The sequence below is a fragment of the Triturus cristatus genome, chromosome 4_1 (genome assembly GCF_964204655.1).
Source record: "Triturus cristatus chromosome 4_1, aTriCri1.1, whole genome shotgun sequence".
Taxonomy (NCBI): domain Eukaryota; kingdom Metazoa; phylum Chordata; class Amphibia; order Caudata; family Salamandridae; genus Triturus; species Triturus cristatus.
In genome coordinates, this window is record NC_140585.1 from 385,758,464 (window position 1) to 385,782,556 (window position 24,093).

The 24,093-nt window shown below is 40.7% G+C and overlaps 1 protein-coding gene across 3 annotated transcripts in view; it reads left to right on the forward strand.

Moving 5' to 3' along the window:
• Positions 1–24,093, forward strand: part of PHF21B (PHD finger protein 21B) — a 326,879-nt gene that overhangs the window by 280,665 nt on the left and 22,121 nt on the right. For 2 of the 3 annotated variants that reach the window (XM_085652440.1, XM_085652438.1), the window contains 4 exons: positions 6,195–6,329; positions 10,941–10,992; positions 19,773–19,849; positions 22,911–22,965. In XM_085652440.1, coding sequence (XP_085508566.1) covers positions 6,195–6,329; positions 10,941–10,992; positions 19,773–19,849; positions 22,911–22,965 — 319 coding nt within the window. The remainder of the gene's footprint in view (positions 1–6,194; positions 6,330–10,940; positions 10,993–19,772; positions 19,850–22,910; positions 22,966–24,093) is intronic. The other variant, XM_085652439.1, reaches the window with a different exon arrangement.

Genomic DNA, 24,093 nt, shown 5'->3' on the forward strand with positions numbered 1-24,093 from the left:
TTTTGCCCGCAGTTCTTTTTAAAGTTTATGTTATGGTGTTTTGTGCCCCTATAATATTGTAGCTGCCTGCGATTTCAGTGCTTGATTAAATGGTGATTTATTATGGTCTCCTTCACAAATAATGATAATAGTAAAGTTCCTGGTGCAACAGGTACATCAATTAACGTACCATTTGTATTGCAAGCGTAAGGCAGCCATGTTTAGGTGGCAGCATATTTTGTTTTTCCTTTTTTATATTTGTGGCATCTGCTTGCAATAAATAATCATTTAAAAAAAAAAAATACACCTAGGCCTGCAAAGGCCATTGTCAGTGTTTGTTTCCTTTTACTACCAGCGGTTGCATTTTGAGTAATTTATTACACAAGACACAGAACATATACTTTTTACCTTTTCACCGTACACTTTAACAGTGAGTTGCAGTGGAGACTTCTGTCCCCATGTCTAGCACAGCAAGCAAATCTTTCATTTAAGTCATGTAACACAAAAGAATCCTAAAAAGTATCATGTCTCTCTGCCCCCAAATTTCTCTTCTACTCGATCTGAAAGGGAGGACGACTAGCAAGACACGGGCACATTTCTGATAAAGTCTACAGCTGAGACCTCTGTAATCATTGTTGTCTCCACTTCATGAAAATAAGATTTCGTGGTGAGCGTTTGCCCCACTTTGGCCATTTTCAATTTAATTTTGATTCTTGGCGTGCCAATACATTTTCTGTTGCTGTCTAATATGAATCTGGAACTTATAAATAGGTTTCCAATTTTTCAGGATCATCAGTACCCACAAGAACTTATATCCTTAAGATGGTCTTACAGATGCCTTCACTATAGAGACCGAAACGTTAACAATTTGACCCATTTTCTTGGTCATTTTCAGGAAAGGTTCATTGTATAGCAAATTATGTTGTTCCTGTTATTCAATATGTGAAATGGGCTATGGCAAAGCCACATTGTGAATTGTAGTTTGTATCCTTTCATATAACACAATGTTTTATATACATTTTGACTCTTTGAAGTATACACCCGTGTAGCATTGTTTTCCTTACTGAATGTATTTCAGTGTTGCGTTTGATTTGTCGTTCAATCAAATAATTTATTTTTGACATTTGTTTCTACTGAGCCACCAATTCGGGGCTCAAAGATAATTCATTTTGTATATTTTGTTATAATATTGATATCAAAAAGAATCCCTTGAAGGCTCTATTACCTGTTCGCCCGAATTTCTGGTGACATTTTCTAGGAGGGACTCTTTCTTGACAGTCACAGTGTAGGGCAGTCATGCAGTATTGCCCACACAGAATTGTTATTGCGCACGACTCGCTACCATAGGAGCACTAGCACTGGGCACAGCAGGTTGACAAGAATGATGACAAGGGACTTAAGGAGAAGCATTAAAAAGCCATATTTTTGATCTTAGCATGATCCTCACATAACCGAATGGGCACAGCTCCCAGAAAGAAAAGGATATATATTAACTGTTGGTGGCACCTTTACATTCACTTTTCATTCATACAACAAAACAGTGCTAGGTGGAACACATAGTAATGTCTACATGAACTGCTATGTTTTAAATTGTTGTGTAATTTATTGAGTTAGAATGGATGTATAGCTTTAGTATGACTTGAATTGTGGTTTTAATGATCACAATGTCTCTTTTAGCTCGTTGTAGGTATTTTCCAGGGGGATTTTTACATCAGTGTACAAAAAAAAGCTTATGGATGAATAAAAGACGAAAATATTTGAGCTATAACGTCTTAATCAGCGGGAGTTAATCTCTGTACCTTTTCTTTAAATTGTTTCTTTAGCGCGACTATATCATGACAGAAGGAGACCAACCATATCAAAATCTGTATTTCCTCCACACCACAGGAGCAAGCTAGATGAACTAATATGCCACCTTCCTATTTATACAAGAGCATAAGCAATCTTAGATAAGTGTAGGCCTTATTGGACCTCTGAAGTGAACTAGAGTGTGAGTCCATAGGCGTGCCCACATCTCAGCATGACATTTTGTCACAGGGAAACTCATCTACATAACAAAAAAGTTACAGAAGGAAATGTGTGTGCAAACGACACTTCTCAGCCTAGGACGTCCTCTGGGTCACATTCCATTACTCCTTTGTTAGCTCATCTGTGCTCATGTGAAGTCGAAAAACATTATTCCAATCAAGCCCCATCTCCATTTTGACCCTCCCCGATTCCCCTTTCAAGCGACTCTCTGTTGCATAATTTTACAGTTATCAATTATTATTTTATTAGTTATAATTTCTAAAGCTAGGATGGAACAGTCTGCTTAATCACGAATCCGTTTTTAGAGTGCTCGCTCTTTCTATTTAGTCAGAGATTTCAGAATTTGTAAACACCTGATTGGGCGAAGAATAGCATACATAACTTACTTGAGTGATTGACTAGATGTGGGGTAGGTATTTCTCTTACCTGGCTCCATATTACTGGAATGCTTTGCCCCATCATACTCGCATTTGCCCCGATTACTTCAAAATCAGAAAACTGCTTAAAACAATCTCAGATTAAAATTTTGTGGTAGGTTTAGCCTGTATATATCATAAGGGCCAAAATACTTATGCGGAGGTGATTTGCGCGCTATAGTAAGCTGTATTAACATAAAATAACTGAGATCATTAATTTGAGAGCTTCCACCCCTATTTGATTACTAAGAAAGGCAAGGGGTGTAAGGACAATTCACAGATTAGTCATGGATAACAAGTTATATGTCCAGGTCTTTTCAGACATGCCAGCATCAAACTGTAATTGATGAAGTTACTATATCAAACTGGAGTTAGACTTACTTGTATGTAATAGGTAAACACTTGTTTAATCACTGGAACTTTGATGGTATCTCAGTTTAGGCGATGCTTACATAGCACCTTCTGTTTTATCGTGTATGTGTTTTTGTTAGTTATTGTATGTTTTTTAAAAATCAGCATCTTTATAAAAGGCTTGATCCATGCATTCAGTATTACGCACCTACAGCATTTACAAATTTGATGAATGAATGATGGCTTACTTTACAATCAGGGCTTTAAGTGGGCCGGGTCCTGCCAGTGCTGAGCACCTGCAGTTTTTTAAAAGGGGCCCTCGAAAAAAGGCCCTATCAGGCTCTGTTTTGTTCCCTGGCACAGGCGGTCCGGACTGCAGTGAGAGCATGCACATCAATGTGCACGTGCTCATTTTACTCACTTCTCACTAGTGGAGAAGTTACAGCATGACGTCATGCCAGGTGAGCGTTGTAGGGGAAGAGAAATCCTTTACAGGGATTCCTTTTCTCTCTGGATTTCCCTTCTCTTTTTGCAATGCAGGAGCAGCAACATCCTTGTGGTGTCCGCCATTGGGGTGGGGCGTGGTGAGAGGTCCTCAAATCCCCTCTGTGCTTTACAGGTCTTCAAATTGAGGGGTGCGCCCCCCCTGGGGGTCCGTGACTGCATTCCTAGGGGTGTGCAAATGTTTTTTTTAGTATTTGTAAATAAGGAAGGCCTGGAAGCGCCACTTTGTGCATTTGGTGCGTTTCCAGGCACTCTTGATTTACATACAGCAGTTGAAGGGCTTCACAACAAAGTATGAACAGTGATCCTGGATACCCTGGGCTGGAAGTTAGTGAGTGGGGTGGCAGTGTCCAGAATGTGCCTAAAAAGAACAATATATTCTGTAACAGGTTTGTTAATATTTTAACCATGGGTAGAGGATGTGGTCTAACTGCTAGGGCAGTTGATCTCAAATCTGGGAACCGGGTTCGAGACTCGGCAATGACGCTCAACATCCTGTGATTGTGGGCCAATCACTTAATCTCCGCGGGCCTAACAAAAATGAATGTGTCCTTGTATAACGCAACTTGTGCTCATGTAAAGCGCTCTGATACCTTCGGGTCAAGTTGGCGCTATATAAAATCTCAGAAAAAAAAACCTTCAGGTAATTACATACAAAATGTGCACATATTAAATGGAAAATAAATGTAAGTTAAACGAATTAATGTTACTATGAAACCTCAGTTACCCAATGCGAGCAAGACAGATAACTGTGTGTGACCACTGAGCAGGACTACTAGAATTATGCAGCAGGAAAGTACCAAAATTATGCGGCAGGGTTGAATAAATTCTGTTGCAAGAAATGGCAGATTATTTGGCCTAATTTGGCCCATTTTCTACACATGATTACTGTCTGGGCAAAAATTTCACTTCATCCAGTTTACCACGGAAATACACTAACAAGGAATTTAAAGGTGAGTAGTCACCATTTGCAGTGGGCTGTCCTCCTCACGGCAAGACGTGTGACTACATCTTTAATACCTTTTAATCCTTTTGAATTAGAAACACACTTTTAGGTTACAATCCACAGATTATGCATCAGATGACTAAGTCTAAGTAGCAAATTAAGCAAATCCACAATTATGCAGAAAGCGATGCAGAATCGCATCATTTCAGTGGTCCTGCCAGAAAATCACAAAACTGAATCCTAGTTGGTGCAGTGAGGAATAGTGGCATGTGTAAATACTGTTATACTCCACATCCCTACTGTGAGCATTGTTTATTAATGTTAGTGACATATTTTAGCCTATTTTGGTTGTAGTCGATGCAGAGATGAAAAAAGTCCTTATGTTACCATGCTGTAAACAATTCAGTGTTGAGGAAGGGAACCCGTCCTCTAGGGCTAGCCAAAATGTGCATCAACAATTGCACCATTATATTGCAGCAGCACAGAATGCTAGTTCTCATTATTTAGGCCACGCCCCTAATTGGATTGGCCAGACCACTTTAAGAGGTTTGCCACGCCCCTTTTAGAGCACCCCCAGTTTTTTGTATCCCCTTTAAAGCCCTGTTTACAGTAATCATTGTAATGTATGCGTCTGATTTGCTAGCATCTTTGTGATTTGCTAGCATCTTTGCAAATGCAAAGACGCTTTGTGCTATGGGCACAGTCGTTGCACAGTTCAAGCCACTATTAACAGAAGGTGCTTGAGCGCTATGGGAGTGCTAGCTATACAGACAGCTCACTGACTGAATAAGCAGGAACTGAGTGCCTGCACTGCTCCAATATTGTGCTTGTCTCAGCCCTCAGTTTGTGGTGCAGAGCAGAATTCACCTAAACTAGTATGAGCTTAAAAACCTACCGTTATACCTCACTTATAACTGTAAGTGCCTGAGGTAAAGTAACAGGGCCATCAGTATTCACACATTTAGTGTCACAAGTAACATCGTCTAATTGAACATGAACTCCCTTGAAACCAAACTCACCTTCAGGCCAATTTAGCACACACACCGTACGAGTACAGGCCCTCTGGATTCAAGTACTCAGAGTACCATACAAATAATATTTCAACCATGGATGTTTTCTGAGTGCTGCCTGAGGTATAACTGCCTTCAGAAAGAATACCACAACAGCACAGTGCTAAAGCAAGCAGTCAGGCCTAGTCCAAGGCAGACCTAGGCTGATGCAAGAAGGCAGGTGTGGGCCAAGTGAGAGGTTGGTATTTAAGATGGCTAAGATCTCTTCCACCCAACAGCTTTCTGGCCAACTATGTGCGCTCAGTGTTTACAAGAGGTATCTCAAATTAGCAGGCAGTAAGCATTTTAAATAATTGTGGTAGTCATGTTTAAGTACTCATATAAGTCAAGAAAATACTTCCACGTCTCATTGTAATCAATTAATTTTATTTCAAGTAAGTGATAGGCAATATTAAAGCCATTTATCTACTCAATGCTAAGTTATGAATTACGACCATTAATCATTTATTCAATCAGGGTTTCTGCTATTTTGTAACAATAGTAATTGCCTTAAGACAATTTATCAAGATTATTTTTTGTTCCAATTTAATTTGAAAATGTAGTGTAATTGAGATGTGTTCTGTTCTGCAATTTCCATCTACCAGTCTGCTACTCTATGCTTGTAATCACATGCTCAGTTATCCCTACTCTGCCCTCCCCTCTGTGTTTCTTTATGTTTGAGGAGTGTGCTTAAATAGTTCCTTGTTTACAATTGTAACATTGTTTGACCCAGATATGTATTACTGAAAATATGAGATAACGTGAAATTAGGAAAAAGGAGATCAAATATGTTCACATGATTATTCTTTTTAGTCATTTTACAGTAGCGTGATATGTACAATTAACCTTGTGGAATAAGGAATGTGTATCTTTCTTGGCATTTCAATACATATAATTAAAGCTATGTTTTACATGTTAAAGGTAATTATTATTCAACCTCAACTTCAGACACAGCCGGAAAACAATGTAGAAATCAAGAAGGAACACGGAAGGCATCCAGAAGATACAACACATGTAACAACTGTTACTAGAAAGAAAAGGGAAGAAAATCCAGAGGTAATAGAATAATGTAAAGAATATTAATTGTACGTGCACTTTAAAACGTCCATAGAAGGTACAAGGGGCAATACAAACGGAGAAGGGACATTAAAAAGGTTCCGAAGTATTTGAATTTGTTTTCTTTCCCTAGCTTTTTATGTATAGTTAGACATTCAAGTTACTGTCTTTATTAATCTTGTGGGCTGCCATGTCACAAACAACAGTATAAATGTATTTGATTATTTCTGCATTAAGCATAACAAATAATTGTCAAGAGTGCAGGAGATTGAATAGTTGAGTAGAATTAGTGGAGAAAAGTGAAAGGAGGGGCGTAATAAAGTGAAAACTGGACTGAGAACTAATACCAGATGCCAAAAGCGAAAATGAAATGAGAGGAGAAAGACAAGAGCAAGACATAAAAATAATACTGAGGTGAAAAGGGAGGGTAGGATGGAGAGTGAACAAAGCAGGAGTTGAAAGAAACGATAACAGAACACTATGGAACTAAGTTAACCTTTTTACTGGCCTCAGTTTCTCTCTCGGATTTACACAACGGATGCAGTCTCTGCCGTTGCCACTTATGATGGAACAAGTGAATACACACTAAAGCCAAGGGCATTGGCATGCAGTGGCATGGTCTCTTAATATAGAGTTCCCTGACTTTTGTAAGGTTTGCTTAGTAGCGATAGGCTATATTTCTTTGAGGCCACAAAGTGTCAACTTGTATCCTGTAGGTATGAGGTTTTGTAACTATTCATTCACAGTTACTGGTACGCGATAGAGACTTTGTTAAAGCCACGTTTACTTTCCCATACCTCCTTTACATCAGTAGACGTGCCCCTGAAATGTGTTATTCTGGTCATTTTGCATCCTTGCCTAAGGGGTGAACGATTGATTGAGTCGTTCACTTATCACATATGTTCATCTCGTAGCCCAGAAGAAGCTGATTCTGTCATTTTTTACGATCTTTCTGTTCGAAAGTATAGGAAGTAGAATTTTGTATCTGAAATGTCAACCTCATTCAATTACAGTCCTGGGTAGGTGGTGCAACTGACCACTGGGTGACAAAGCTAGAGCGGGGAACAGTTGCATAACCCAAATCCTTTCTACCCTTGCGGTGGAGGATGGGCCAAGGGGGACTCTTCTCCAGCATTTTTTCTACCAACTCTCCACATTAGTAGCACCACTTGGCAAATGAGGGAAAATGTGACTCTCTGCTTCCCCCCTATGTGGGTTCTGTACATGGAGGTCCCACTAATCCCCTTCAAGTAGCCATACCCTGTAAGCCCTGGACACAATGCTGAGAAGGAGATCAACAAATGGTGGATTATCTGTTCACATTTATTCTTTATCGCCCGCCTCAAGTATGCCTCAGTGCCTGCACCACCTTTACTGGGAACTTGTTCTGTGCATTTGTTGCTCTTGGGAAACATCTTTTCTAATTGTTCTCCTGAGACACCCACTAGCAGCCTTAAACCATGCCTTCTAGGTGTGAGGTATATTGATACTTGTTTTTTTAGCTCTGTGTATTCCCTTTAGTAATGAGAGTGTCTGCTTTTCACACTAATCCTCAACTGCACTTAGTACTATAAGTGGTGCACTTTAAAAATATCGTGTCATCTTTAGTTCACAACATGATTTTAAGAAACCCTCGTTGATCATAGAATTATATAAACTTTCTTTGGATTCCTAATAAAGTAGGCATGGGATAAAGTACATTTAGTTGTACATTATAAAGGATATAGCATGCCACTAAAAAGTTTCATGAACATATAGAGGCATGAGGCTATACGCATAGTACTTTTCCTGTGCAGTTGGGGTTACTTTATCTCTTATACTATTACGAATGCATTGAATCACCTGTTGTCCCTTTAACTTAAGAATAATAAAAATAACTCCTATTGGTAATGAATGAACATATCGCCCCCTTAAGGGTTTTAAGGCGCTGGGAGCCCTTGGGAGATTAAGTGAGCTATTGCCCAGAGTCACATGATGCTGAGCTGAGCTGCTGCCGGTATCTGGGATCGAACTGTAAGCCCCGTGCTTCGTAGTCAGACGCTCTGGCCGCTGTGCCACACCTCTCCCTATCCGCCACACCTCACTTGTTTTTATAATTTCAGATGTGGTCCAGGGGCCATGTATCATGTTTGGCACTTTAAGTCAGACCCGGCATTTTATACACAAACTTTTTTCATGCTGTTTCATTGTGTGTTTGTTTAAACCACCTCTGCGTGTATTCCAGGGCATTGTGACATCATTGCTTGCTTTTAATAAGCTATTTAAGGTCTATCCCCCGTATTCCATTATAAGGTATGAAACTCTGAGGTGGCTTGCAATATCCTTATAATATATAAGGTAGGAGTTACTTTATTACTAATAATATATGGTCACAACATCACCCTTCCCACAAATTGTCAAAGTCATTGGTGTGTTACTCTTTCACATTAAAGAGATAGGATGTTTACAGGTAAAACAATAAAAATAGAATGTATAGGAGAAAATTAAACACACCAAAAGCAGATATTAGAATAAGTTTAACATAAATCAGATTAAAAAACAGAACGTGTACAAACATGCAGAGAGATTCTATATTTACTGCAATGGCGTACAGTGCAAAAAATAAACATGTTGACATAAATATCTAATTTCTGCTGATCACTGTTCATTTAGGAAAAAAAGATCAGAAGAAGGAAAAGTTAGTTTTCATTTTCATTCTTTTGAACTGCAGCTGTAATTATGGTCTGTGGCCTGCCTTTTACCTTGGCTGTTGGATCTGTCAGCAGGTATTATGGAATCACAACTCAACCCTAATGACTTACAGTTGAGTTGAGCAGCTATGAGACTTCGTTATTACTAGTAACTAGAGACGTCACAACTTAAATTTAATAAGGAAATTAGACACAGATTTTATACAGAGATTGCAGTCTCCTGTGTATTATATGGTACTACAAGCACATTTTGACATCAGAGAAAATGGGCAGATGCAGTTGAAAGAAGGTATATTGTGTGAAACATTAAATGTTTGCTACGTTTGAAGGTTAAAGAATCAAGGCAATGTGATGCTTATTGTACCGTGAATGATAAACACAGCGCCTTCCTTGTGACACCAGACATCACGTGACTCGAATGACCGGGAGGAGACCAGTTATACAGTAAATGTACTACGTTTGGTGTGTCTGGGAGTTTGCCACTGTACAATCGCCCAGCATAAGTCGCAAAGGCCTGTATGTATAGCTTATTCACGGGACTGAACTATTCCAACAGTACTCAAGCTATACATCAGTGCGGTCCATTTTAGGTATATATTTGATTAAACTGAATATATATAGAGTGGAATGACGTTCTATCATACCTGCATACTTGGGCAGCTATGATTGATAAACCTAGCAGATGGTCTCGGCTATCAGACATGTACAACTTAAGAGGAAAAGTGTACAGTCACCTTGCATAATCCATATACTGAGAGAATTCATCCTAGGCTTTAACCTGTCACTGGAGAGAATCTGAAGACCTACACATCTTTAGCCACATGCAATGTATTTAAGCTACATTTTACATTCTGAAGCAAGTATGATTACATTTAGAAATGGTGTGCCTATCAGATTATGTGGTAATTGAGAAATAAAACTGTGATTGTAATAAAGCCCCTGTCTTTTAGAGTTAGTGTGCCCAGTAGTAAAACTATGGGCACCATTCACACAGACATTTGATTCCTAGGTTTAACCTAAATGTGCAGATTTCTTGAGTTACAAGAGCAAATTCTCTTTATAAGTTCACAAATACATTTAATGTCACACCAGTGTGCTGTAATAGTACTTAGGAGTAAATCTGCTCCTGTGACTGGCAGTTGGCGTTTCAGGAAGCATGCCATTGGAATTTGACAAACTCCCACAAGCCTATGCGTTTTTAGGTATTCACAATCTTTTAACTTCACGATAACACCTTGTATACGGTCAGAGATTAATTTGTGCCACTGGCAAAAGTATATACCTATCCAGCTTGGAAATGTGGAGCCAACACCCCCACAATCGGTTTGGGCGCCAAAGTGAAAAAGATTCTTAGAATGTGCAATGCACATTTTTTTCAAGGATTGTGCACTCATTGCTTCGCAGGAGTACTCCCGGGAAGGTGTGACTGTTACAGGTTTGCAGGAGTCCTTTGGAATCCTTTGAGAACTCAAGAAAACATTGTAAATCTGTAGGATAGGAAAAAGGAAAGACACACACAAGTAAATCTGCCTGGTCCTTTTAAAACTGAGGTGAATCCATTTTAGATTATTAAACCACATGCTCAAAACTCCCTTGCAGGACTACAGACGGCTCGTGTGAACACCGGTTGTGAATACGTAGCCTGCTGTTCGGAGCACACCTTTACTTTCTATTAGACATGTGTATTATCTTTTCTGCTGTCCTGGAACTATTTATGATTGTGACATTGTCATTTGTTTAACTTGTATGCTTCATGCGGAATGGAATTACCGCAATTAAGAAAAATGTGCACTTAGTACTGCATTGATTTAATTATTGTTAGAAATATATCAATATAAATAATTTTTAGTTCATTGATGAATTTGTTCCAAGGAAGTATACAAAATGTTTTTAATATGTTCATTGTATTCTTTCTGTTTAGAAAATTGCCTTCATGGTTGCACTTGGCCTGGTAACAACAGAGCACTTGGAAGGTAAGCTAAGCTTCATGTATTATTCCCAGCCATGCTCAGTGCTCAGATTTCCTTTACATTTAATATAGATTGTGTTCACATTTGTAGACTGGCATTAGCAATCCTATCCACACATTTGCAACTTGTGTGGATTTAGCAGTATTAACCAAAAAATGCCTCGCACTTGTATGTGTATCTGCCTCCAGTGATTCTCAGTAAATAAGCGTTTGCCTTCTTGGTTCCTCTTTTCGCATGTGGTTATGGCTGAAAGAGTGCTACACTGCTAGTCATTTTCATCATGTGTACTTCCTTGTGTAATTGAAAGTGCTTTATAGGTTTTGTTTTATGGAGTAAAATAGGCTAGTCTACCGCTTAACCTGGAAGCCACAGTTGAGCACCTTTGATGTTTTTTTGTAGGGACATGATATCCTATATATACACGTAGGTAAATCAGAAAAAAGACAAAGATGGCTGTGGAATTCTCCTCTCCCTTGAATGGCCAGTAGCTACAAGTATTCTCGGTCACAAATTTTCGCCACTACTCTGGTCTTAACAGATGGAGACTCACAGGGCCACTAGACGTATTTGGTAAGCTAGGACAAAATGATGCAATTGGAGTGATTGAATTGCAAAGCATGGAAGAGGGTATTTTTGTGGTATATGGCAGGAGGTAAGGCAGGGCAGCGGGACAGGTTGCTTCATAAATCTACTTGTCCTGTAAATAAGATTTCTGAGAATAGCCTCTCCTATTATGCCATGGCTAATAATATATTAGGGTTTCAGTTCTAGCAATTTCCCTATTTTGCCACCTTTCCACAGATCTAAATACTGGGACTGGAGGTGGTGTTAAGTAATAGTTCCAGGGTTGGAATGTGCTTTTGAGTCCATGCAAACCTACTAACTTAAATGTTTTAGGGGTTTACACCAGCTCTTCTCTAATCTTTCCCCATATTGAGAAATGTTGAAAAATTTACTCCTCACAAGGGCAGAAGTAAAACTTCTTCCAGAGTTGGGAAAAAAGTGGTTGAAGAGAAAGTGAACTTGTAAACACTCAACAGATTTTCATATCAGCAAATCTACACATGCATATTTGCTCGTGCTAAAATGCAATTGCCAAATATTTTCTAGGAGTATGATTTCCTGGTCTACTTCTATAAATTATTGTGAATTCATGAAAGCCATAAATCTGCACTACTGTAAGGACATTTACCTAGGGTGCACTTTTGTGACAGAATTGGGCCCGTAATTAGGGCTTCAGTTAACTAAGACCTTTTGTTTTTATTAAAGCTTCACTGTGAGTGACATCAATTTGTTCTTTCGCAAGGAGCATATCGGCACACAAAGTAGTTTTGTTCAGTGCGAGGGTCTACGGTGGCAATGGTGTGTTTTTTAGACCAGATCCTATAATTGCTTTAAGTCAATGTCTGTTATAATGGTGAGTGCCTGGCAGCTCCCACTTCAATGAAGTTTTATAAAACCATGTCAAAACAAGACACACATTGACAAACCAAAAGGCTAACCACCCATGTCAGACCTATTAACGTTGCCAATGATTTATTTTCATGTTTTACACAATTTTCTTGAAACTGGTTGCCCTGATTTTCCATTCTAAATATTTTTGGGGAATACTAGCATGGATTAACATTTTACTAGCTAATGCTTCAAAGAAATGGTACCTAAAATTTTCACAGTAGTTTCATAATACGTTTTATTTCCTGTTTGCATTTTTTTGTGAACATTTTATTTTGAAAGAAAAGACTAATTAATCTTGTTTTCAAGTTTCTGAAAATATTTGCATCTAACACATTTTTATACTGGGACCACTGTCAGCAGTGCAGTCTGAGCTTCCAACATTTCCTTAGAGCACTCACACTAATAATAAAAGCTTTGTATTAATGAACCATAAATACAAGTTAAAACAGCATTAACATATGGACACAAATATTACCTTAACTGCAGACAAGTCCCTTCCCTGATCCATAATGTGGTACTGTAAACTAGCAGCCAAAGGGTTTGTGCTGCCGGGGGTTGGGCCTACTTGACCCAAGGGCAAAACAAACATGAACACTTGTTGTCCTTGACCCGTAACAATATATCCTGAGAGTTGGGGCTATAGCAATTCCACACTCTTGTGTAAGGTAATTCACGGATCAGACTGTTTTCCATTGTTTATTTACTATCACATTTTATCATCTTCAGATATTAATACAACTCGAATTCCTTTGCTTTAAAAAATGCTGATGTCCATATTAATCAAAACAACCATGTATATCCAACTGATGAATACAAAATATTATTCATCAATTGAATTGCCTACCATTAATACAGAAAGGCATTTCTCTTACAACTGGCCTCTGTAATACATTCTGCCTTTCAAATGTGCTTTTTTCTGTAACATATCAATGAAATAAGTTGCCCCACCGCAACACACAGCTAACTATATGTACGCAATGTTTAGTATAAATGCTGTACCACTTTCATTCTGTCCATGTCAACTATGGTTAGAGCTGCCCTTGGAGGTTAATGTGGTATTTAAACTGTGTGATACAAGGTGAGGTTGCTTGAATTACCACTTAATAAACTCATGTCAATAAATAGCACCTCAGCAGAATTATTTGTGTATGCCAGCTACAAATGTATATTAAAGTGTCTCCTATAAGGCACTTCCAGTTCATCTGAAATAATAATCCTGGACAGACTTGAACCACAACTTTTAGCAATGGCTAAGTCACTTAGATTCAACTTGGACTCGAAACTTACCTTTAGTGTAACGCACTGGTAAGAAAACCAAAATGGTGTGGTTCCAGCTATCTCTACAAAAGAAAGTGAAACTGTTGCTCCCAGAAAGAAACCTCCAAACTCCCAATCAAGCCCTCCTCCTCCTTTCCACCCGATTGAGGCATTCTACTCACCGCAGCACAACTAATAAGGAGCCCGAAGCACTATGACCACATTTCCCCCACTATGATGGAACTCCATTGGTTCATCTTGCAGACATGCGCATTCTTAAAAGCCAACTGCTTCACCTACAATTACAATCGGCAGACACAACTACCTAGTTGATGAGCTCACCACCATCGGTGGCTCTCTCCATAACCCTAACCAGGACACCATCAGACCAGAGATTAAGAAGTGCAAAAAAGAAAAAAAACAAGTCAACTCATCTACTCCATCGATCCATGACGGTTCTGTTACCACATCCCTGTATCCATAACGACTGCACCAAATTAGGAAGGAGCTGAAGACGGGCCTCTTTAAAGAACATATTACCGCACCATTCTTTTGTGCTCTCTGAACCCAGCTGCCCCTTTTGTTTGCTCAATGCTTTTCTCTGAGCTATTAACCCTGTACGGCACTCCGCTGCCTTTGTTAGGTTTGTGCTATACAAAAACCACATAAATGCATATAATCAAGTCATCATACCTTTGAAAAAAAGCTGCATAATGATGCAAAATGAAACACTTTGACCAGCAAAACTTTAAAATGTTCAAGAAAATGTAATTGAATAATAGGGAATATTGACATTTTCCCAAGAGGTTTAATAATTTAGATCTGTATATTCATCACACATTTATTTTTTCATGCCTTGCTGCTAATGTATCTCACTGGTGTCTTTCTGTAGATAAAGCACTGTAGGTACATTCACACCGTGACCCGTCATCTTTGATGTTTTTGGCCCACGAACTGTAGAAGAATGAATAGCTTTTTAGGTCTGAAGGGTGTGATTAACAAGTGAAGGGAGGGCAGGAAAACATTTTGCTGAGCGTCCTCAGCTGCATTTGAATTTCCAGGCATCTTTTAGTGTAAATCTTCATGTGTCATCATTACATTTTCCTTATGCTGACATCTGCATTCTGTGTAGCAAATGTTGAACTGCGAGCAGGGCCGCTGGAATTATGCAGCAGGGGAGGGCCAAAGTATCCGGCAGGGTGGAGTAAATTATGCAGCAAGAAAAGGCACATTATGTGTGATGTTTGGTGATAGTATTAATTCATTGTTTTGCCTTTTTTAAACTCATTAACATTGTCCGGGCTTTAGTTGCATCTCATTAGTAGCAGTTAAACGCCTAAATATAGCAATAAGCTACCGAAAGGTGACCAGTCATCCTTTGCAAAGCACCTTCCACTGTGCGGCAGCCTCTGCCGCTGCGTTTATAGTAACATTTGAACCATTTGAGCTAGAAGCAAAAGTTTTTTGGGGTAAAATCTGCAGATTATGCAGCAGATGGTGGATTACGTGGCAAATATAGCAAATCTACAATTATGCTAAAATCACCACGTCCGCACAATCGTATAACCACAATGGCCCTGACTATGAGGCCGCTCCTTATTATGAGGCTTTCCCTGCTGAAACAAGATCACAAACCTCCAGGGGTCTTGCTTAGGTGTTTGATGAACTGGTGTGGCTTTCTGGTTGTTTTGGACATGACATTTGTGCTTTAGGACGCAGTGAACGCCAGTAAACAGGAACCCTTGCATACATTCCAGTTGAGAACACCCTCAAGGCACTGTTAGGTGTTCTTTCTTTGCCTGTGTCTGTCTTCCTCCTGAAGGGAGGTTCTTTGCGCCTCTTTTGCCTCTATACTTCAGTATCTGATTTTCATTTTATACCTCTCCCCCAACCTCATTTATCTTCTTCCGCTATACTTTCTCTAGTCCTTATTTCTGTTCCGATTTACCTTCTTTCTCTCTAACTGCAACTTTCTCTAGCTCTTTGATTACTACTTTTAATTCTGTATCTCTGCCTCTCTCATTCACTTTCTTCATCACAGTCTTTTTCTTTCTCTCTCTGTAGGTTTTCCACCTTTTCTTTCAATCTCCCCGTTTCTTCTTTTGCGCTCCGTCTCTTTCTCCATAAGTGTTTTTTTGACAATATGTCTTTCTCTCTACCTGCCTTCTTCAACTGCAGTGCCGCTCTCTTCCCTCCATACCTGTGCTGCAGGGGTCCATATATTCATATGAATTGACTACAAAATCTGTATCACAATTCAATAGGTTTGCCCAGAACCGAGCCACAGCCTGCTCAAAGAAGAATCCCTTGAACCTCATTTGATCGCCCTTTCAGTTGAGTACTCCTGTCTGTCCTCTATCACATCCACTCCCTCTCAGTAGTTGATTTGTAAAAAAAAAAAGAAGAAGAAGAAGTGCCGGGGCTCTCGTCAGGAGGCAGCTTGCACCAGCCCATTTCTCCTGTTAGCACCGCCTAAAACTGAACTAACTACTAACCATGAAAGTGGGGAGAGGATGTGGCCTAATGGCAAGAGCTGCCAACTACAGTGCTGAGGGATCAGGTTTGAGTCTCTGCGTCGGCTCAACATCCTGTGCTTCTGGGCAAATCATGTAATCTTCCCGTGCCTACCATAAATGAATATGTCCTTAACTGGTGATCATTATAAGCGCCGGTGTTGATGAGTAAGTGCTGGTTGTGAGCACCGGAAACCGCCCGATCAAATTAAGCACTGCCCCATCTCCCAACTCTCCCTCCCTGCCCTACCTTGCATCTGGCTCCGACATTAAGTTAGCCGGCGGACACGAAAGTGTAACCTGTAGTCCACAAATGCAAATCTCAGCAGTGTCTTCCCGTAGTGGAACTAGGTCCACAGGGTCTGTTTCTTGCCACTCTTGTAGTGAACTTGTAGAGCTGCTGGAGTGCTTCGGGCTGGCCCCAAGTTGTGCAACTCTTAGATTTCTGCCCTGCTTTATGAACCTGGCTAGCTTTTCCATTCCTGCCGTGCCAAGTTTTTGAAGAATTAGAATAAAGGGACAAAGAGCTACAAATTGTGAATGGGATCCTGTGCTTACCTGCACAATGACTCTCACAGAAATTAAAAGTAAAAATATTTAGAGAAAAAACACTACAGCTAATCATAGCTTTTTTAGCAAAAACACCAAACCACCATTTTAAAAGTATCACAAAGTAGTAGTTATGTGTGACTGGCCTGGTGTATCTCGGTTCATTTCTGCTACTCCAGATACCTACTGATGTCACTGTTTATATTTGGAAACAGATTAGTGCAAAACAAAACTAAGTATTTGTGTTACTTTCGACACACAATTTATTGCTTCTTGGGTCTCGTAGGTTATTTAACGTAGAAGGTGCCCTCAAAAACGTGTGTTCACCACTGTAGTCGGCTAATGTTGTGATAGAGGTACCAAAGAATTTACTGTATGTGAAAGATGTTGTGAATGTATTTGAAATGTTGTCTCATATTGAATAGCAGTGTTTGTAGCGTATTGTCTCAAATGTGTATCAGTTTGGGTATATTTTGCCCAATTAATAGTATGTGCCTAACTGTGGGGTGTTTGCTATGTGTTGGGAATTTCTGTGTTGTGTTTGTGCGATATGCTGTATACATTTGTGAAAAGTGCTGCGAGTACAGTGAAATATATTTATATGGTATCGCTCTGCTTTTTTGAACGAATGTGCAGTTTTCTGTGTAATGTATTCTGTTGTGATTGTTATGGTTACTGCCGTTGTGGTCTAGGTGATGGCTATTTGGGGAGGGTACGGTCCATTGCATTCTGTTTGGTGTTGTGTTTTATTTTTAAGTAGATAGTACTGTTGTGGGCAGAGGGATATACTTCTGTATGGAGTATTACCAGGAAAGTAAACCAACCCTAGATTTAAAATCACCACTTTCACCTTATTAGGTCTCGCCTGACCCAGCACATGCGTTGGTCTGGCGAGACATTTAGTAGGTGGGTTTAGAAAATGCTACCAACATTTTTGTGCTGGTGACAAGCTACAGTGCACGATGGCGTGCACGCCCACAGCTGCTCCCCGCATTCCCCCCTCCCTTCTCGCCCAGCCATCTGCCTTTCCTGCGTCAGCCTTCAGCCCCATCGCCACCCCTCCCCCCGCTGCCGTGCGCATTGCGATCGCAATCACTTTCGCTTTGAGAGTGATCGCGATCGCAATGACTACCCGTACATACATTCTGACCTAACTGCACATCACCTACGCGCCCGTTGGACAGTCCTCCTATGCTCCTTTCACCCTCAGTCCTAAGCCAGCACAGTGCTCTACTGTCGCCCGCCCTTCAAACCTACAGCTCGCCTCTTACACTCCTTACCTGTCTGTGTTAGAAACTGACCTCCTGCGCCACTTTCAACCTCCAGCAGCAGCTCGCCTCTTACACTCCTTACCTGTCTATGTCAGAAACGGCCATTTGAACCTACAGCAGCCCTGGCCCCAGTAACCACCGGCCTTCTCCGTTTCACTCCTCACACAGCCGCCATTTTGTTCCCATAATTTCACCCCCAGTGTTGCCAGGTCAGGATGCAAAAACAAGGGCAAACAGCGAGAGGGAAAAGTCCCAAAAGAAGCCCGCACACGTAACTGTCTACAAAAGACCACATGTGACTCATCGCTCCCATTGTTAGTGAACCAACGTGAATGTTCGTCCGCTCTAATCGATGTGTACTTTTCTACCTCATACAGCCTGTGATTTTTTTTTCTTTGTTTCAGTGTCTTTCGATTCCCCGCCTGCAATCGACGTGCTCTTTCGGCTGTATTTGGCCTCCCGTTTCATTGCCACTTTTTATCACCCCTGTGTGTTTTTCAAGCCCTCTATTTTTTTGCTAGCCCTGTTGGTTATTTTCTGCTCTTCAATTTTTTTTTTACCTTGTTTTACAGTGCATACACAATCACATAGGATACACGGGTGACATGCAAGTTCGCAGAGCCCGTGGACATTCATAACCAAGTGGCAGAGGTAGATGGCAAAAGTCCTAGCTAGTTGATGCAGATTGGTTAAGAATTGCTGGTATTTGAGGCCCTGAGTGGATTATTAGAGAGAAAGCAACAGTCATAGAACCCTAGAGAGCGTGTTCCAGAGTCTGTGTGCATATAGAAAGGATGCTTGCTCCCTGTTCTTTCTTTGATTTCTATATTTCTGATGCCAGTGCGTGGCTCAGTATTCTGATCTAGAGACCATAGATGGTGTGATGGTAATATAGCTCACTTTCTTAGATTTCATCACCTTGACCATGATACATTATATTTTGAGAAGAATATATGCTGCCAAGCAATATAGCTCTCCTTGTGAGAGAAATAAGGTGCATTTCTTTTGAAACGTGATCGGATGAGACGAATTACTGCATGGCATAAGGTCCTTAACTGCACCAGGATGGCATCTGGTAGGCCGGTAAGTAGTAAGACAAGCATTGGCATAGCCAATATGTCTCGCTTTTGGAACCTTATAAGTGTTTAGCCACGCAACAGTTGATATTGTTGCACCAAGGATATTGTGCTGCATAACTAAATACTTATAAGGTCCCAAAAGCAAGACCTATTGGCTATGCCAATGCTTGTTTTGTTTGGTGGTCATCTACATGGTTGTGGGTGATGTCGCAGTGGCAAAGGTGTATTAGAATATGGCACTTGTCCTAATATGCACTTTTAATATTTGAAACTGTAATTGTCAGTATTGACGTAGTTGCTTCCTGTTCAATGGCGTAGATTTGAAATGCTATGCTATCTACGCCTTCTTGGGCATTGTCAAGATTTGATGTGTTGGTGAATAGCATCATAATGTTTTATGGTCATTGATCCCAGTGTGGTGAAATGCTTGTTTTATAACAGAACCGTGATATACAGTGTAATTAGCTGCGCAAACTTGTGTTTAGGTCACAGGCAGCCTATTATTTTTAGCATCACAAGTTTGGGGGCTGCAGGTCGTAGTAAAGATCTGCAACTTGCTGATGGTTTAGGAACTTGTAATGAGCCCAATGCCCAGAGGATCTCCCTTTTCCTTCACTTTTATAATGAGAAAGATGCATTGTTTGTCTCCATGGTTACAGAAATCCAAAGCAAGCGGCAGGAAAGAAAGCGAAGAAGCACAGCAAACCCAGCCTACAGCGGACTTCTGGAACCGGAGGTACTGCACCATTGGAACCTGATGGGCGGTGGTCGATCTCTGAAGGAGTATGGTTTACGCTGGATGCTTGAGATGGGAGGAAGTGCACGCGGGGGGTTGAGTTACAATCCAGATAAAGAGCTGTTTTCAATAGATAGAGATAAAGAAAGGCTGCATGATGCAGTCACAGCTGGAACAGTGCACAGAGAGGACAGAAGACACGCCCCCCACTCTGGCGGCCCTGTGTTTCTCTCCAGCGAGGTCTACGGTACAGGCAGCGTGGTAAATCCGCACGGTAAAAGCCGGTCCCTTGCTGTAACATCCCACCAGTGCAGTGCAGGTACGAGTTTATCCCCGTCTAATGGGGATATCCATGCGGACACCTTTTATCCGAATTCCACAGGGTATTTATTATTCCTTTTCTGTAGGTATTATTGCTCAAATTTGCCACCTGGTTTGAGCAGGCAGTAAATGTGAGCTGGCACGCTGCTGCACAGGAAGAAGAAGGATGCTGGGGGTGAGAGCAGGGGAGACTAGAGCCTGGCACGGTGGCGCACTCTTTGCCCTTCCATTCCATAGAAGGTGTGGCAGGAAAACGGGTCTTGGCTCCAGTGCAGCTCGGCCTGCTCCCTAAGCAATTTTGGTGGCTGGATTTTTAGGCTGGTGAAAATGTGTGGCCTGTTGTTTCCATTACGGGTGAGGGAAAGCAGCCCACTCAGGACTGAACAGGGCAGAATTCCACTCCTAATCCGGGCACAGGCGGCTCTTTTCCTTGAGCTGATATCCGCTAGGATAAGACATGGTGCTGTGCAATGACCAGCATTGCTCATCAGACGGCCTTTCCAGTCAATGTTTTCAGAAGAGTCTCTTACCTGAGGGCTGCGAAATTAAAAAGCATTGACAAAACCAATTGCATGTTGAGTCCTGAGTAAACTATTAAAAAGGCCACTGCGTGAAAATACAAACAGACAGCGATTGCTTTCTGCATAAAATGTTTGTATATGATAAAGAATTTAAAGTGTAGTGGTACAGGTACCTTTGAGATGTAAAACATTCCCAAGTGCATTTTAATGCAAGCACTCCATAGGAGACGGAATGATACACCAATCAGGAATGAGGTAAGAGAAAAGTACTCCTAGAAGCAGAGCCAAAGCCCACTTTAAGTATAGTTTGAAGAATTGGTACCAACAAGTCTTATAGACAGCTGCGCTGACAAAATTGGTACTTGGTAGGTCGGATGAGAGAGGCAGGGTTGTTTAGTTACTTATCTGGGGTCAAGGTTTCAATCCCAATTAAGAGAGTAGCCTTTTATCATCTTGTGTTAATTATAGCCTGCTGTCTGAAAGGTTGAGGGGGCACTCATTTGGGGCACTAGATCTGTCTCCTGTCACATCTCATGCTGTAACAATTGTCTGCTCTGCTTCCGTTTCTCCTTCATTCCGATAGTCATAATGGCTGTGTAATATGCCGCGTTGCCAATTATGCTGTCTACTCACAGCCACACACTCAGCAATAGAATTTAATAAAGACCTTTCTCTTCAGCAGTAAATGTGTTCCATTTAGTAAGTACCGCTATTCGACTTCCTTTGTCACCAGTCTGTGATTTCTCTATGTAGCCTAATCATGTATTCCATTACTGCTTAACTAAACATAAGTCAGGTACTGCCCTTTCAGATACCGCTTTTTATGATTGGCCCAAAATTCCTGATGGGCTGGGAACAGGAGGGACTTTCTCATCTGCAGTTACAAAGGGTGCAGAACTACCACAGGTCGTATGCCTGAATGCGGTAATCTAGCACATGTACTAAGGACAAATAATCCAGGTCAAAGTCCAACCCGAAGCACTGTGTCAATGGACAAATACTGCAATTATAGGTTTGCATGAGGAAATCAGAGAAAAAGCACCTCTTTCTTCTTGTTTCCCTCTTTTTGTACTAGACAATTCCACAGTAATGCCAAGACCCAGTAATAATGACACCCTTGGTATCTGTAATCCTGGACACAGTATCACCCACTCTTCAATCCATGCTGTTCTTAAAAGAGGTTTTAGCCAGCAGTGCACTATATTCCCCAAAAGAATGTTAAAACCTGCTGTAAGCGAGCTTGCAGCCCTGTATATGGAAACGGTGTGACTGGTTCATAAAAGTTTATTTCAAAAGTTGGAACTTTGCTCTTGCAGACTTTGGCGTTGATTTGGAGTAAATTTACTGGATCCATGATTACTCCCTCAAATTACAGAATTCCTCATGGGACTGCTGATGGTAACTTGCTACTGTCACATTCCCAGAAATATATAAACATATATGTCTGAATATCATGTCAGTTTCTTTACCAATCTCCACTCCAAAAATGCTTTTATTCCTGCTTTTGACTGGAACAGATGTTTAGCTGTTTTAGAGAGTGATATTTACCTACATATAGCTGGCAAAACTCTAAACATTCGAGTCTACAAGTATTCAGTAACTTTTGTTGTTACATGCACCCAGAAATGCCACTCTAAATCCTGTCCTTACTACTAGATTTGCTGACACAGTATTTCTTCCTAACGGGTGGAATTTCCGAGCGGCCAAATCCAATTTAGGAGCATAGATGCCAATCTGAGTTGTACTTCTGCGCACAAAAACACTTTTAAAAAGGCCTTTAAATGTTGGCTCCTTATAAATGACAAAGCCTGCCATGCGACTCTTGGTTCATGATCTCCTTAATCCCTCAGTGAAATTTCTCCTTGTAATACACTAACATACACACACACACACACACCATACGACATGGTGACGCTGCAGTACATATAAACTGTTATTTTCATAGACAGACAACACAATATGGAAGAACAACACAACCTAATAATGTTGATGAGTTAGTGATCTGACACCTGAATGATGAAAATAGCATTGGCAGCCATTGTGGAGCATGTTGCATACACAGTGAACATCCACAGCAATAATATCAAAAGAAGCTTTTAATGCATGCATCAATGTATGTATTTACAGAGAAGATACTGAAGTAACAGGAGTTTTTTGTCTTCCTGATCTGCTTTTAAATTTAATGTAAATATACATTTTCATCTTTCCTTCCTTTGTAGCGGAAACGCCTCGCATCCAGTTACCTGTATAGTCCGTTATTCTTTTCTGAAAAAGGTGAGCGGTGCATGCATGCCCACAACCTTGGTGTGTTTAGAGTATTTGTTTCTCAGTGCATTGCAAGATGCCACTCAGCATGCATGTACTTTGCCTTGTGTATACCCCTCTGCCCCTCACCCCAAGGATTGTGTTTTTGGCATTACATGGCATGTTTTCCTTTTGCAAATCATGTAACTTGCTGGACGTGAAAAATCAGGTTTGTGATGAAGCACCTTCAATAGAACACTCTATTACAAGTGAACCTGCATATTGCAACACATGAATGGAAAGTTGTAAATTATATGTCTGATTAAGTCTGCGTTGGCCAACACCTTCTGATTTTACAAAAAAAGAATATAAAATATACGTATAGGGGTTTTTGCAGCCAGCTCTCTTCATCTGCTGGTCTGTTATTTTGTCAGTCAAATTTTTCTTTTGACCAATACAGCATACAACATGGGGTAATGGGCAGCCCACTTCATCCACTGTTTACCTTTGAGTCACTGTGCGCAGTGATGGCTCGCATAGGGCGTGCTGCGGGGCGTGGGAGGGGCAGGGTAGGGGGTAGTAAACTCGGACATTCGGAGGAACGTAATTTACTTTCCTCCGTTCCGTTGTATGTCCGAATTTACTACTGCTCCTCCCCCACCCCTCCGCACCGCAGCACGCCCTATGCGAGCCGCCACTGACTGTGCGCGACGACATTCTGCCCTTTCACAAAGAGAACATACACACACAACGTAATTTCCTTTATTGCCATGGGCTACTATGGCATTTTGTGTTTGTAGAAACCAAAAAATATTTTTACTTTTAGTCAATTATTTGGTAGATTAATCTGATCCCAGCACCTTCCCAAACAATAAAGGTTTACAAAAAACATAATGAAACAAAACATGCATTGAGTAAAGTAAAAGGAAGGTGGCCAACGCTATACCTGTGTTTATTCTTGAATTCAGTTGTTAAACTAGGCCAAGATGTTAGTGCTGATTACTTCAGTGCTAAGTTTGTATAGACTATGAACGCCTGTCTGTTAACTGGTAGGGCAGTCACGGTTTATATATCTTATATGAAATGGACGCTTCCAAAATCATAAACTCTGCCTTGTAGAAGAGACAAACTGCATTGAATAGAACACATATATATGCT